Below are 16,500 nucleotides of genomic sequence, written 5' to 3' on the forward strand. Positions count from 1 at the left end.
GTCCAAAGCGATTGAACACTGGGCTGACGCTCTGCATGATGAACTTCCATCAGACATTTCCCAGGAAAGCCTGTCACGCATGGCAAAAATCAGAGAATCTGCCTCTTCCTTAGGTGAACCAGTTTTAGACTCTGGTCTAGCCTCTAAAGCCTCGGCTACTTCAGTGCTGGCTAGACACATCCTCTGGTTCCGCTCGTGGAAAGCAGACATGGACTGTAAGATAACTTTAGAATTATTGCCCTTCTCATGGAATATCCTGTTCGGAGCGGAATTGGATAAAATTGTGGCTTCACTAGCGGCCACTAAGACAGCTTTCCTGCCATCGGCCCCTACACCACATGTTCATACCTCCACTTTTCGGGGTTTTCGCCCACAAGTATAAGCCAAAGGCCAGTCATTTCCTAGACAAACATCTACTAAATCTACAAATCCCACATCAAGGCAGGCATGGGCTGCAAGAAAGTCACCAATAAAATATGACGGGGGGCGGGCCTCCTCCTCGGGAGGAGACCTAGCATTACATTACAACAGATGCTTGGGTGCAAGAAGTGGTCTCTCACGGGTACGCAATCTCATTCAAGTGGCCCTCTCTGTGTTTTGGCACAGTCACCCCCTTGGACCCCGGCAAGGCTACGGCTCTACGGGAGGTTGTTCTATCCCTCCTGCAATCAGCAGCAATTCTACCAGTCCCGGGTTCTATTCTACTGTGTTTCTGGTGCAGAAACCCAATGGGTCTCATCGACCTATCCTAAACCTCAAATCTCTCAACAATTTTGTCAGAGTATCCAAGTTGCAGATGGAAACACTACCCTCCATTTCTCTGACGTCCTAGTGGATGCTGGGACTCCGTAAGGACCATGGGGAATAGCGGCTCCGCAGGAGACAGGGCACAAGAATAAAAGCTTTAGGATCAGGTGGTGTGCACTGGCTCCTCCCCCTATGACCCTCCTCCAAGCCTCAGTTAGATTTTTGTGCCCGAACGAGAAGGGTGCAGGCTAGGTGGCTCTCCTGAGCTGCTTAGAATAAAAGTGTATTTTAGGTTTTTTATTTTCAGTGAGTCCTGCTGGCAACAGGCTCACTGCATCGTGGGACTAAGGGGAGAAGAAACGGACTCACCTGCGTGCAGAGTGGATTGGGTTTCTTAGGCTACTGGACATTAGCTCCAGAGGGACGATCACAGGTTCAGCCTGGATGGGTCCCGGAGCCGCGCCGCCGACACCCTTACAGAGCCAGAAGAGCGAAGAGGTCCGGTGAAATCGGCGGCAGAAGACGATCCTGTCTTCAGACTAAGGTAGCGCACAGCACCGCAGCTGTGCGCCATTGCTCTCAGCACACTTCACACTCCGGTCACTGAGGGTGCAGGGCGCTGGGGGGGAGCGCCCTGAGACGCAATATAAACAGATAATACCTTAGGTTGGCAAAAGAATACATCACATATAGCTCTTGGGCTATATGGATGTATTTTAACCCCTGCCATTTTTACAGAAAAAGCGGGAGATAAGGACGTCGTGAAGGGGCGGAGCCTATCTCCTCAGCACACAAGCGCCATTTTCCCTCACAGCTCCGCTGGAAGGACGGCTCCCTGACTCTCCCCTGCAGACTTTCTACAGAATCAGGGTAAAAAAGAGAAGGGGGGGCACTATTGGCAGCTAAAAATTATATAAACAGCAGCTATAAGGGAATAACACTTATATAAGGTTATCCCTGTGTATATATATATAGCGCTTGGTGTGTGCTGGCAGACTCTCCCTCTGTCTCTCCAAAGGGCTAGTGGGGTCCTGTCCTCTATCAGAGCATTCCCGGTGTGTGTGCTGTGTGTCGGTACGTGTGTGTCGACATGTATGAGGAGGAAAATTATGTGGAGGCGGAGCAATTGCCTGGGTTAGTGATGTCACCCCCTAGGGAGTCGACACCTGACTGGATGATCGTATTTAAAGAATTAAGTGATAATGTCAGCACTTTGCAAAGAACGGTTGATGACATGAGACAGCCGGCAAATCAATTAGTGCCTGTCCAGGCGTCTCAGACACCGTCAGGGGCCCTAAAACGCCCGTTACCTCAGTGGGTCGACACAGACCCAGACACAGATACTGAGTCTAGTGCCGACGGTGAGGAGACAAACGTAATGTCCAGTAGGGCCACACGTTACATGATCACGGCAATGAAGGAGGCATTGAACATTTCTGACACTACAAGTACCACAAAGAAGGGTATTATGTGGGGTGTGAAAAAACTACCAATAGTTTTTCCTGAGTCAGATGAGTTAAATGAGGTTTGTGATAAAGCGTGAGAGGTTAGGACGCGTTGGGAAACACCCCCTAGGGTAGATAAGGCGCTCACACGTTTATCTAAACAAGTAGCGTTACCGTCTCCTGATACGGCCACCCTCAAAGAACCAGCAGATAGAAGGCTGGAAAATATCCTTAAAAGTATATACACACATACTGGTGTTATACTGCGACCAGCAATCGCTTCAGCCTGGATGTGCAGTGCTGGAGTCGCGTGGTCGGATTCCCTGACTGAAAATATTGATACCCTGGATAGGGACAATATACTGTTAACTATAGAGCATTTGAAGGATGCATTACTATATATGCGTGATGCACAGAGGGATATTTGCACCCTGGCTTCAAGAGTAAGTGCTATGTCCATTTCTGCCAGAAGAGCGTTATGGACGCGACAGTGGTCAGGCGATGCGGATTCCAAACGACATATGGAAGTATTGCCGTATAAAGGGGAGGAGTTATTTGGGGCTGGTCTATCGGACCTGGTGGCCACGGCAACGGCTGGAAAATCCACCTTTTTACCCCAGGCCACTTCACATCAGCAGAAAAAGACACCGTCTTTTCAAACTCAGTCCTTTCGTTCCCATAAGTACAAGCGAGCTAAAGACATTCCTTTCTGCCCCGGGGCAGAGGAAGGGGAAAAAGACTGCACCATGCAGCCGCTTCCCAGGAGCAGAAGCCCTCCCCTGCTTCTGCCAAGTCTTCAGCATGACGCTGGGGCTTTACAAGCAGACTCAGACATGGTGGGGGCCCGTCTCAAGAATTTCAACGCGCAGTGGGCTCACTCGCAAGTGGACCCCTGGATTCTACAGGTAGTATCGCAGGGGTACAAACTGGAATTCGAGGCGTTTCCCCCTCGCCGGTTCCTGAAGTCTGCTCTACCAAAGTCTCCCTCCGACAGGGAGGCAGTTTTGGAAGCCATTCACAAGCTGTATTCCCAGCAGGTGATAATCAAGGTACCCCTCCTACAACAGGGAAAGGGGTATTATTCCACGCTGTTTGTGGTACCGAAGCCGGACGGCTCGGTGAGACCAATTTTAAATCTGAAATCCTTGAACACTTACATAAAGAGGTTCAAATTCAAGATGGAATCACTCAGAGCGGTGATAGCAAACCTGGAAGAAGGGGACTATATGGTGTCTCTGGACATCAAAGATGCTTATCTCCACGTCCCAATCTACCCGTCTCACCAAGGGTACCTCAGGTTTGTAGTACAAAACTGTCATTATCAGTTTCAGACGCTGCCGTTTGGGTTGTCCACGGCACCTCGGGTCTTTACCAAGGTAATAGCCAAAATGATGATTCTTCTTCGAAGAAAAGGCATCTTAATTATCCCTTACTTGGACGATCTCCTGATAAGGGCAAGATCCAGGGAACAGTTAGAAGTCGGAGTAGCACTATCTCATGTAGTGTTACGTCAGCACGGGTGGATCCTAAATATTCCAAAATCGCAGCTGATTCCAACGACACGTCTACTGTTCCTAGGAATGATTCTGGACACAGTCCAGAAAAAGGTGTTTCTCCCGGAGGAGAAGGCCAGGGAGTTATCCGAGCTATTCAGGAACCTCCTAAAACCAGGCCAGGTGTCAGTGCATCAGCATCTTCAGATGCATCAGCGGATAACCCTGTCGCCAAGGACAAGGGTGTCTCTTCTGTGGTGGCTGCAGAGTGCTCATCTACTAGAGGGCCGCAGATTTGGCATTCAGGATTGGATCCTGGTGACCACGGATGCAAGCCTGAGAGGCTGGGGAGCAGTCACACAGGGAAGAAATTTCCAGGGCTTGTGGTCAAGCATGGAAGCATCTCTTCATATAAACATTCTGGAACTAAGGGCCATTTACAATGCCCTAAGTCAAGCGAAACCCCTGCTTCAGGGTCAGGCGGTATTGATCCAATCGGACAACATCACGTCAGTCGCCCACGTAAACAGACAGGGCGGCACGAGAAGCAGGAGGGCAATGGCAGAAGCTGCAAGGATTCTTCGCTGGGCGGAAAATCATGTGATAGCACTGTCAGCAGTGTTCATTCCGGGAGTGGACAACTGGGAAGCAGACTTCCTCAGCAGACACGATCTCCACCCGGGAGAGTGGGGACTTCACCCAGAAGTCTTCCACCTGATAGTAAACCGTTGGGAAGAACCAAAGGTGGACATGATGGCGTCCCGTCTAAACAAAAAACTAGAAAGATATTGCGCCAGGTCAAGGGACCCTCAGGCAATAGCGGTGGACGCCCTGGTAACGCCGTGGGTGTACCAGTCAGTGTATGTGTTCCCTCCTCTGCCTCTCATACCAAAAGTACTGAGAATCATAAGAAGGAGATGAGTAAGAACTATACTCGTGGTTCCGGATTGGCCAAGAAGGACTTGGTACCCGGAACTTCAAGAGATGCTCACGGACGAACCGTGGCCTCTACCTCTGAGAAAGGACCTGCTCCAGCAGGGGCCTTGTCTGTTCCAAGACTTACCGCGGCTGCGTTTGACGGCATGGCGGTTGAACGCCGGATCCTGAGGGAAAAAGGCATTCCAGATGAAGTCATCCCTACCCTGGTCAAGGCCAGGAAGGACGTAACCGCAAAACATTATCACCGCATTTGGCGTAAATATGTTGCGTGGTGTGAGGCCAAGAAGGCCCCTACAGAGGAATTTCAACTGGGTCGTTTCCTCCATTTCCTGCAAACAGGACTATCTATGGGCCTAAAATTAGGGTCCATTAAGGTTCAAATTTCGGCCCTGTCGATTTTCTTCCAGAAAGAACTGGCTTCGGTGCCTGAAGTTCAGACATTTGTAAAAGGGGTACTGCATATACAGCCTCCTTTTGTGCCTCCAGTGGCACCTTGGGATCTCAATGTTGTGTTGAGTTTTCTAAAGTCACATTGGTTGAACCACTCACCACTGTGGACTTCAAATATCTCACATGGAAGGTGACGATGCTGTTAGCCCTGGCTTCAGCCAGGCGTGTGTCAGAATTGGCGGCTTTATCATATAAAAGCCCTTACTTAATTTTTCATTCTGACAGGGCAGAATTGAGGACTCGTCCTCAATTTCTACCTAAGGTGGTTTCTGCATTTCACATGAACCAACCTATTGTGGTACCTGCGGCTACTAGGGACTTGGAGGACTCCAAGTTGCTTGACGTTGTCAGGGCCCTGAAAATATATGTTTCCAGGACGGCTGGAGTCAGAAAATCTGACTCGCTGTTTATCCTGTATGCACCCAACAAGCTGGGTGCTCCTGCTTCTAAGCAGACGATTGCTCGTTGGATTTGTAGTACAATTCAGCTTGCACATTCTGTGGCAGGCCTGCCACAGCCAAAATCGGTAAAAGCCCATTCCACAAGGAAAGTGGGCTCATCTTGGGCGGCTGCCCGAGGGGTCTCGGCTTTACAACTTTGCCGAGCAGCTACTTGGTCAGGGGCAAACACGTTTGCAAAATTCTACAAATTTGATACCCTGGCTGAGGAGGACCTGGAGTTCTCTCATTCGGTGCTGCAGAGTCATCCGCACTCTCCCGCCCGTTTGGGAGCTTTGGTATAATCCCCATGGTCCTTACGGAGTCCCAGCATCCACTAGGACGTCAGAGAAAATAAGATTTTACTTGCCGATAAATCTATTTCTCGTAGTCCGTAGTGGATGCTGGGCGCCCATCCCAAGTGCGGATTGTCTGCAATACTTGTATATAGTTATTGTTACAAAAATTCGGGTTATTATTGTTGTGAGCCATCTTTTCAGAGGCTCCTTTTCGTTTTATCATACTGTTAACTGGGTTCAGATCACAAGTTGTACGGTGTGATTGGTGTGGCTGGTATGAGTCTTACCCGGGATTCAATATCCTTCCTTATTATGTACGCTCGTCCGGGCACAGTATCCTAACTGATGCTTGGAGGAGGGTCATAGGGGGAGGAGCCAGTGCACACCACCTGATCCTAAAGCTTTTATTCTTGTGCCCTGTCTCCTGCGGAGCCACTATTCCCCATGGTCCTTACGGAGTCCCAGCATCCACTACGGACTACGAGAAATAGATTTATCGGTAAGTAAAATCTTATTTTTTCTGGCAATGGAACCAGCGTCTTCATGGTGTCTCTGGACATCCAGGATGCTTACCTGAATGTTTCTATAGCACCTTCTCACCGGCAATTCCTGTGGTTCACTATTTTCCATCAACATTAGCAATTTCGGGCCTTGCCTTTTGGACGTTCCACTGCGCCCAGCATCTTTACCAAAATTATGGTGGTTATTGCGGCACAGCTACATCGTCAGGGAGTCAGATTGCTTCCTTATCTGGACGACCTACTTCTCCTGGGGCACTCCCTAGAGGTCCTACACCGCCACCTTAAGCTAACTATTACCTTCCTACAACAACACAGTTGACTCATAAACTTGAGGCAGTCATCCCTCACTCCTTCACAACGCACGACTCATCTGAGAGCTCTCCTGGACTCTCGAGTCCAAAGACTTTTCCTGACCCCAGACAAAGTATTGTCATTACAGCAGTCGCCGGGTATTCATACACTCAGCCGTGCAAGTCCTGGGATCCATGGTTGCCTTCTTCGACATGGTGGAATATGCTCCGCTCCACTCCAGGCCTCTACAACACCTGATCTTGTCCTGTTGTACCCGGCAGCCACATCGGATCAGGTCCAAAACAGTGGTCCTCTCTGGAGGTCTGTCTGTCTCTGACCTAGTAGCTCCAGACGACACACCTGGAAAAAGGGCAACCATTTTTGATTCTGGATTGGGAACTGCTGACCACTGATGCCAGTCTCCGCAGGTGGGGTGCAGTCACCGGACAATTCTCCTTTCAGGGCTGTTGTACCCCAGCAGTAACCAGCTTACCAATCAATGTCCCGGAATTACAAGCCATCTACAGAGCACTGATTCTGGCACAGGACATTCTTCAGGGCAAACCTGTACAAGTAAAGTCCGACAACGCCACAACAGTGGCCTACCTAAACCACCTGGGAGTTACTCGCAGTCGATTGCCAATGCAGGAAGTGGCTCACATTCTTCGGTGGGCCGAACGTCACCTTCTGGCCAACTCGGTGGTATTCGTACCAGGAGTGCTAAACTGGGAGGAAGACTTCCTCAGCCGTCATGATGTACACGTCGGGGAGTGGTCGCTCCACCCGGAGGTCTTCTAGCTCGAACACTGTAGGTCCTGCAGGATGTCAACCTCACGGCCTCCAGACACAACCACAAGGTTCCAGTCTATTGGTCCAGTACAAAGGATCCTGAAGAAGCCTTCTTGGACACCCTGGTTGTGCGGTGGAACTTTTGTCTACCATATCTCTTTCCTCTAGTTGCCCTTCTTCCACGAGTTCTGCGGAAGTTCAAACAAGAAGGAGGCACCATCATATTAATAGCCCCGACATGGCCCAGACCTCATTGGTTTTCCGATCTGCAAAGCCTATCAATAGCAGCTATATTCCCTCTTCCCCAGCGACCAAACCTGCTGTCTCAGGACCCCTGTCTATACCCCTGACCTAGCTTGTCTGTCTTTGACAGTGTGGCTCTTGAGTCATCCATCCTAAGGGCAAAGGGATTCTCTTGGTTAGTTGTACAGGCCATGCTTAGAGCAAGGAAGCCAGCCTCTGCCTGCATCTATTATTGGATATGGCATACATACCTACAGTGGTGCGCTATCAGGGGCTATAACCCACAAGTTATTTGGGTGTCCAGGATTCTCGCTTTCCTCCAAGCTAGACTGACTCTGGGACTCCGCCTGGCGACGTTGAAAGTGCACGTCTCGACCCTGTCCGTTTAGTTCCAACAAAAAATTGCTCCTCTCCTGGATGTTCGTACCTTTCTCCAAGGAGTAATCTGGTTTTAACCACCATATCTACCTCTTGTGGCTCCCTGGGATTTGTCAGTGGTCCTCAACGCCCTTCAGGAGCCTCCGTTTGTAACTCTGGAATCAGTGGACTTGCAGTGGATAACGGCAAAAAACGTCTTCCTACTGGCTATTGCTTCTGCTCGTAGGGTTTCAGATTTGGGGACGCTCTCTTGTCACTCCCCCTTTCTTATTTTTAATCGGAACAGGGCTGTTCTCTGAACTAGACCCAATTATCTTCCTAAAATTGTGTCCTGGTTCCATCTTAATTAGGAGATCATGGTACCGGGCTTTCTGTCTCCGAATCTTTCGACTGGAGATGCCTACCTTGACATGGTCCGGATTTATGTGGATCGTACCAGTTCTCTCCGGAAATCAGACTCCCTTTTTGTCCTCTATGGCTTCCACGGGAGGGGTTGGCCAGCAGACAAACAAACTGACAATATGGATTCATATGACCATTTCACAGGCGCACACTCAACTGACCTCCCCGTGTCCTCTACAGTCTCGGCACACTGTACTCGCTAGGTGGGTCCCTTGTGGAGTGTCTGCGGAACAACTGTGCAAGGCAGCTACATAATCTTCTGTCCACACCTTTCTTGGGTTCTATGCCTTTGATACTTTCGCTTCCCAAGATGCTTCTTTTGGACGCCAAATTGTTTTATCCGCTCGGGAGCATCCCCTCCCTTAAAATGGCTACTTTGTGACATCCCCGTGGTATTTTCTGTGGACCCCCCATGGAGCCTGAAGAAGAAAACGAGAGTTATGATAAAACGTACCTTTGTTAACTCTCTTTCTTCTAGGTCCTTAGGGTCCACAGGGCGCCCACTCTGACGCACCTGGCTTCTATGGGTTTCTCTTCTTTGTCGCCGACTCCCTCTTCTTGGAGAGTGTGCGTGTTCTTGTGCGTACCATATCTTCCTTCTCTCCTATTCTGCTCCTGCCTTGTGCTTGTTGACAAAACTGAGGATACCTGGGAATTGAGGCGGAGTATAGGGGGGAAGTACCGTAGCATCTTGGGATGCCAAAAGTTTAACTGTTTGGTGCCTGGTCCTATACCACCACCTACAACCCATGGTATTCCCTATGGGTCTTGAAGAAAGAGAGTTAACAAAGGTAAGTTTTACCATAACTCTAATTTTTTCCCACATCAGGCATCTGTTAATCTACTAGATAGTGTAGGTCAGTGATGGGGAACCTTTGGCACTCCAGCTGTTGTTGAACTACACATCCCAACATGCTCTGCTACAGTTTTAGCATGGCCAAATAGCAAAACTGTAGCAGGGCATGCTGGGATGTGTAGTTCAACAACAGCTGGAGTGCCAAAGGTTCCCCATCACTGGTGTAGGTCTTCTACCATTAATTATATAAAAAAACAAAAACATTCACATAGGTCAATATGTACTTTAACATAATTCTTTGTGGTATTGACCCTAAGCTCGTAACAAAAAATACCTCTCTTCTGTCACTATTCTATGTTCTGACAAAGTTATTTCTGGTTTTGTACCTACAGTATAAGCAAAATAAAGAAGAAATCAGAGAGTCTGACACAAAGTATGGTTGACAGGTGCATTCAGGTAAAATGAATGTTATTGCTAGTGTTCTGTGTACGTCTTCTATCTTTATTTGGATGTGCCCCAAGCAAGAAGTGGGATGTTACCTTACCAATCTGTAGGTTATTTGTAAAACTTTACCACAATTAATGTGTGCAATTCAGGTATATATCTAGTACAGACTGTACAGACTTTGATAGAGAATATTAGACTTGTAGATTCATTTTTGCTCTCAAGTTCTGTCTTTATGTTTAAAACCGTAATTGGATTTAAGTAAAATTGTTATGGCATAGCCATTAAGATTATATTAAACATGTTTACACTTATATTTTCATACACCGTTCAGTATATTGCTCCGTAAAGTGCCTTATGTAGCATTGCAAATGCTACAGACCAGTGGTTCTCAAACTTTTTGAAATCACAGCGCCCTAGGCCAAAAGTTTCTTATTGATAAATTTAGAAAAAATAAAATATTGATTAAATTGTGTTTATATGTCACCCTTGGGCTCAGTTATGTTGTGAGGGACAGGATTCACTTCTGTTTGTCCACATATTTTATGACTGGCAGCCGCCAGCACTGGTTTTGCCTATTACATAGACGCTAAATAATTTGAATTGGTCCTGAACCACTAATCCAAGGCACCTCTGTAATACCCCTTTCGCACCGCACAAACAACCCGGTATCGACCCGGCATATTGCCGGGTCGGTGTGCGGTATGAAAGGGGCATAGCTGAAATCGCAGGTCGCCTGACCCGGCAATTCTACCCGGGAATAAAGCAGTGTTATACCCGGGTTGAATACCAGGTCAGTGGCTGCGTAAACGGGCTCCTGGGTCGATGCGTCCCGGGACCCGTTTACTACAGCTGGGTGAGGCGGCGCGAAGATGATCTTATCTCCCGTCTCTACCACCGGCTACGCCCCCCGCTGCTATGGCAACCCGCCCGGCATATTGCCGGGTCGGGGAAGTCTGCAGTAGCGGCCAGTGCCAGATTCCACCCGGGAAGGACCCGTTTCCAATTCCCGGATGGGATCCAGCATTGGCAGTGTGAAAGGGGTATAAGTGTCCCGAGGCACCCCAGGGTGCCACGGCACACAGTTTCAGAACCACTGCCATAGACATTATAAACTAATACAGATGTGTCCTCGTACATGTAGTCTCAATACGCCACACAGCGCAAGATGTCTGGCGTGAGTGAGCCGCCAGGTCCCGTGCAACTCTGCTAATGTCAGGCGTCTTTTATCACCGAAAATCTGTCACAATGCAATGTGGCTACCCACATGATGGAGCACCAGGCCATAGTTGTTACAGTTAGGGAGAGTAGATGTTTATGCTGGATGCATACGGCCTTTGTGTGTGTGTAACATGTGGGAGATGTGTGCTCCTATGTTTAAGAATACCATTCTGATGTCTGCTGCCCTCCCCCTCCATCCTCCTACCTCCCCAGGCTCAGGTGTCAGCCAGTAGTCCTTTGGCAGTGATCACAAGACTGAGCTGTGCCTTTGAGTATTTCTGTGGTAGTGATACGGAAATGTCTGTGCTCTGATGTAGCAGGTCAGTGTTTGGCTGGAGAGACAGGAGATCACTGTGCAGGAAGTAGGGGCTTTCCTGCTTGAAAGACAATGCACTGACACTTGTAGCCTTTCAGATATAAACATATCTATTGCCAAATAAATTAAAAGGAAAACGTAGCGCTAAAGAGACAAGTCTCCCAAATACTACACTTTTCTGCTGCACATAAAGGATTGTTATGTGAAATAGTGGCTGTGTTTGTGCCTAAGATATTCTGTCTCGTGTGTTGTAAACTGTGACATCTAAATTGTCTCAGAAGCTATTACTGTGGATATTCTAGGTTGGCTAAAACTGTTAGGCAGAGCAGCTATTATACTTAGAGATTCTTGTTCAGTATGCGTATAGAGAAGATTATATTCCCTCTGCATGTTTTGTTGTTGTTTTCTTAAATCACAAGAATTCACTCTTTAAATCTAGGATGAGATTGCTGACTTTCTTACTGGGGTTTTAACTCGAGCTGAGAGTCATTCTGGCTCTGATCCTCGCGACCTTGATGCAGAAAAGAAAAAGAAACCCAGAGAGTTCCTGAGGAGAGATTTATCCCTTGATCTGTCTGACCGGAGCAGCAGTCCGGCGGCACCGGCGGCCCGCTTCCCTGCCTCCCCCTCTGGCTCCGAGGTGAGAACAGAGCAAGTTATACACAGGACTGATCCATTTTATAAGCTGAACCAGTTTGATATTTGATTGTAACAAATAGGTCTTGAAAAAGAAGGGTCAACACTGTAAGTATTGACTCTTTGCATAAACTTAATGTAATTGTCAATAAAAGCCTTTTAGCTTATGAAATGCTTGTAATTTTATTTAGTATACCATAGTAACATCTAACAAAAAGGTCTAAAAACACTGAGGCAGCAGACTTTGTTTAAATCCAATGCTTGTGTCATTCTCAAAACTTTTGGCCACGGCTGCAGTTCTGTCACTTTCCTGTATTTTTCAGGATCTGTCCAGTATGTCTAGCAGTCCTGCTTCCAGCCCTAAGACTAAGTTAACTGCAATCCCTACAACCCATAAACCAGGACAAACAGCGGTGCCACTAAAGACCCAAATACAAAGACCAGGAACCACTGTGATCCCAAAACAAGCCCAAGGTGAGAGATTGCTTGACAGGTGGTCTTTCTATTCCAATTTGAATACATGTTAAAATGGAGTTGTCAGTGTACAGTACATATAGACACGCTGTGAAATGGAGATGAGACACATCCTTACAGTTTTGCAGTATCCACTGTGAACTGATTACACAGATCACATACTGTAGGTGTTCTCACGCAGATCCGTCATTCAGATCCATTCTGTTGTTGTGTGTCCCAGATAAAATAATTATTCAGTTGTTGTAAGGTTGATCTCACCGGACTGCACACTTATTAGTACAGCATGTCAGTACATTTCCCCTGATTAATTATATCTGTTGGGTGGAGGCTCTTGAAGCTTCCTTCAGGAAATTAATGTTTCTCCTTAGCTGCTGGTTTCCTTCAAGGAATGGTCTGCTTAAGATGATACTCGAAAATTAATTAAGTGCTTTCAATCCTGCTCTTTTCACATTTATATATATATATATATATATATATATATATATATATATATATATATATAATTATTTTTTGTGGGGGCTTTTTGTATTTCAGCCCAGTTTGCTGCTTTCCTGAAACAAAACATGTTAGTGAGAAAGACGCTTCCTACAGGATCTCCCTCTTGTGTCTTTGGTGAGTGGTTCTTCCCATCTGGGGAGCCTGTTCTTTACAACTGCTGTCATTTTCCTGCACTGAAACTAAGCTCTTTACATTTATTAATGCTTAGAATTGTGTTGTGTATACATGTTTGAACATTAGCATGTAATAGGATCTGCTATCAGAAAACACCATCAGTTTGTCATAAGAACATACTACTAGTACTGTCAATGGTACACAAAATAAACTGTCTCCTGTTGACTTTTCTGGTGCTGGTGGGAGGTATGTATAGAGGATTCCGCTACAAACAAGTTCAGTTTGGAGTGCCAACGTCTCCCAGTGCCACCACATGGTTAGTAGTGCCCCCCAGATAGGATGCCAGAAAGATATGAAATAACAGTATGCCAGCCGTCAGAATACAGACAGCGGCATTCTGACGCGCAGGATCCCGACACCTGGTATGTAGGTAGTCTAACCACTCTGATCCTCCCTTCCTACGGCTTTCTAAAGAAGACAATGGAGAAGTTGCCCATAGCAACCTAAATCCTTCTAGCTATCATTTCTTGAGTACACTCTATAAAATGATTACTAGAAGCGGATTGGTTACATGAGGCAACATGCTTGATCTCCCCCAGTCTCCTATTGTATGAAATGGTAGCTATCAGCCAGTCTGTTCTACACTGAGCTTTTCAGTGCATGCAGTCATGGCCGGATTAAGGAAGGGGCGACAGGGTGGCCGCCCTGGGGCCTCCACACAGAGACGTGCTGCCTTGTTGGGACGTACGGTGCTGCCGGCCGCCGCTGCATCTGTCAAGCTATATGACAGGCAGCAGCGCCGGTGCACACATTAAGGGCCCCCGCGCAGTGACGTGCTACAGTACCTGGCTGGGACATGCGGGATGTCCGTTGCCGGCTGCTGCCTCTCATATAGTTTGACAGGCACAGCAGAGGCCGGTATCCCGTGCAGCTCGGCTCTATTCTGCAGTCCCCCTTTCCCTCTCTGCTCCTCCATACTGTACCTGTCAACATTGTAAAGTCACAAGCAGATCCAGAGGGGAGGGGGGCATGCTGGGTTTTCTAGTATTTTGAAGGGCAAGGGCTGGGGGGTACACGCAGCCTGGCCGGAGGGGAGCCAGACAGTCACTTGACACTAGGATCCAGCAGTTTGCTGGAATCCTAACATCATCATCTCCACATTTGCTGCTGCACTGTCTGCTATTTAAACCCCAGCCATCACCGCACACACAGGAGAGGACCCCGCGCAGCAAAGAAAAACAGCAGTGGCAACCAGCCAGGTCAGTGGCTAATGGGGTGAGGGGAAAAGTAATATGGGGCTGACAAAAATGGATTGGGAGGGTAGGTGTGCATTGTCACTCTGTGTACGTATCTCCCCATCCCCCCACAAATATGACCCTCTCCTGCCCCATGTATATACCCCTCTGACACCCTGTGTTTGTCGCTTTTACCCTGTGTATGTCACCCTGTCACCTGTGTGTATGCCCCTCTGTCACTTCACTCGCCATAGGTTACTGTTCCCAGTAGATGATAACGTTGCCCAGCGCCTGACGAGAAAGGTCCTTTTGGCAAATCATATACCATACCACTAACCTCCATCTTCCCCTATCATGGTACGCCCCCCCACTCGTCATTTTCTTCTGGAACCGCCTCTGCTGTATATGGGTGGCATAATGTGTAAACGGCATTACTGTAAGCTTCATGGGTGTATGGGGCACTACTACTGTGGGCATTATGTATATAAGCGGCACTACAGTGGGCGTTATGGTTATAAGGAGCACTACCCCTACAGACTGCTTTTTCAGTCGCAGTCCCTCCGGTGGCTCCGCTGTTCATTAACAGTGGGCGCTGAGGGCCTGAGTGTACAGTCTCGTGGGATAGTGAAGGGAAATCCTGCGAGATACTGAGTGTGAGCAGCACCGGCGCTCTGTCCCTGGCCAGGCTGCTGCTCTCTGATGTTGTTCAGGTAGTATGTGTGTGTGTGTGTGTGTGTGTTGGGGGCCCCCACACCTTCATTGCTCTGGGCCCCCAACCAGCCTTACTCTGGCCCTGCATGCAGTTGTCATACTTTCCAGTGCAAGGTCATTGCCAGTTAGATCATCCTATTTCAGTAGAGCACAGAGGCAGAACTTCAAGAATGTCATTTCTCAGCATATTGTCCCTGATCTAAAACTAGTAACATTTCTTTGATGGGCCAAGGTAGAGGTAAATAAAGTACCAATAACAGATTGCAGTGGGCTGAAAAAGCCCCAAGAGTTTGCAGTGAAGGGTTCATGTATTACTTGTTAGAATTTACCAAGTAATAACATCTTGTATAACATTGTTCAGATATGATGGGTCTTGTTTTATTAATTAGCAGAAGTTCTACACAAGAAGTCAGTAAATGTGTCAGTGTATTGGGACTTTGCTCCCCACTGCTATTCCACAACAGAAAATAATTTGGACAAAACTATCCAATGTCTAATTGTGTTATATGTTCCAGCAAACTAATGTTTTTCCCTGTGTGTCCAGTTCCCGTCTCTTCAGAGTCAGAGGAGAAAGAGGACAGCAGGGGACAGCTGAAGAGGCCCCCAAGCCCAGGAAGTACCCATGGACTAAAGAATTCCAAACGTGCCAAAATCAAAGTGACCATTGTCTCCCACGGGGATACTGCAGGAGGAGGGAGCTCCATCTCACAAGAAGGTCTGCAGATATGACTAATGTGTACTGTCTGGTGTGGACGTGCTCCTACCTAACCCTTGCACTGCCACAGGCACCTGTTTCCTAGTAGAACGATTATAGGAAATGGGATTTCTTATCTAAGTTGTTTTTCCGGTACATACACTGGCCTCTTAGTATGGGCACCTTTCCAGTAGCTCCTCATCGCACTTTATCACAAGCCAGAGCTCTTCCATGTACATAGAGTTTCACTGTTCAGTGCACTCTGCTGTAATCAGCACAACCTGTTATAAAAATTACTGGGGCTGATTGAAAACTCTCCACATGACCTTCAGTATAGGAATGTAGCGTGTCTGTAAGATGAATAGCAGGAAGCACAGGACAGCCCATCTAATTACTGCTGAGGATCATTTTAACCATTGTACTTTTTGCAATGTTGGACTGGACATGTTTACCAGACTATTTCACACTGCAGTCAGCGCAGGAAAAGCACGTGTCAGGCGCAGATGTGCTATGATCAGGAGACTTTGAAAGATTCTGAAATATTGTCATTAAAAAGCATTTTTATCTTCAAACATTTCAATCTGACAGCAGTTAGCACATTGGGGGTCATTCCGAATTGATCGCTCGCTAGCTAGTTTTAGCAGCCGTGCAAACTCTATGCCACCGCCCACTGGGGAGTGTATTTTAGCTTAGCAAAAGTGCGAACGCATGTGTAGCCGAGCTCTGCAAAAACAGTTTGTGCAGTTTCTGAGTAGCTCTGAACCTGCTCAGCGCTTGCGATCACTTCAGCCTATTCGTGTCCGGATTTGACGTCATACACCCGCCCAGCGAACGCCCAGCCACGCCTGCGTTTTTTCAGACACGCCTGCGTTTTTGCAAACACTGCCTGAAAACGGTCAGTTGACACCCAGTAACGCTCCCTTCCTG

At 47.7% G+C, this 16,500-nt stretch overlaps 1 protein-coding gene across 4 annotated transcripts in view; it reads left to right on the forward strand.

The window, feature by feature from the left end:
- Positions 1-16,500, forward strand: part of KANSL3 (KAT8 regulatory NSL complex subunit 3) — a 121,929-nt gene that overhangs the window by 28,223 nt on the left and 77,206 nt on the right. For all 4 annotated transcript variants that reach the window (XM_063932012.1, XM_063932013.1, XM_063932014.1 and 1 more), the window contains exons 12-16: positions 9,623-9,686; positions 11,651-11,851; positions 12,171-12,321; positions 12,856-12,933; positions 15,424-15,594. In XM_063932012.1, the coding sequence (XP_063788082.1) occupies positions 9,623-9,686; positions 11,651-11,851; positions 12,171-12,321; positions 12,856-12,933; positions 15,424-15,594 (665 nt within the window). The remainder of the gene's footprint in view (positions 1-9,622; positions 9,687-11,650; positions 11,852-12,170; positions 12,322-12,855; positions 12,934-15,423; positions 15,595-16,500) is intronic.

The sequence above is a fragment of the Pseudophryne corroboree genome, chromosome 6, assembly GCF_028390025.1.
Source record: "Pseudophryne corroboree isolate aPseCor3 chromosome 6, aPseCor3.hap2, whole genome shotgun sequence".
NCBI lineage: Eukaryota > Metazoa > Chordata > Amphibia > Anura > Myobatrachidae > Pseudophryne > Pseudophryne corroboree.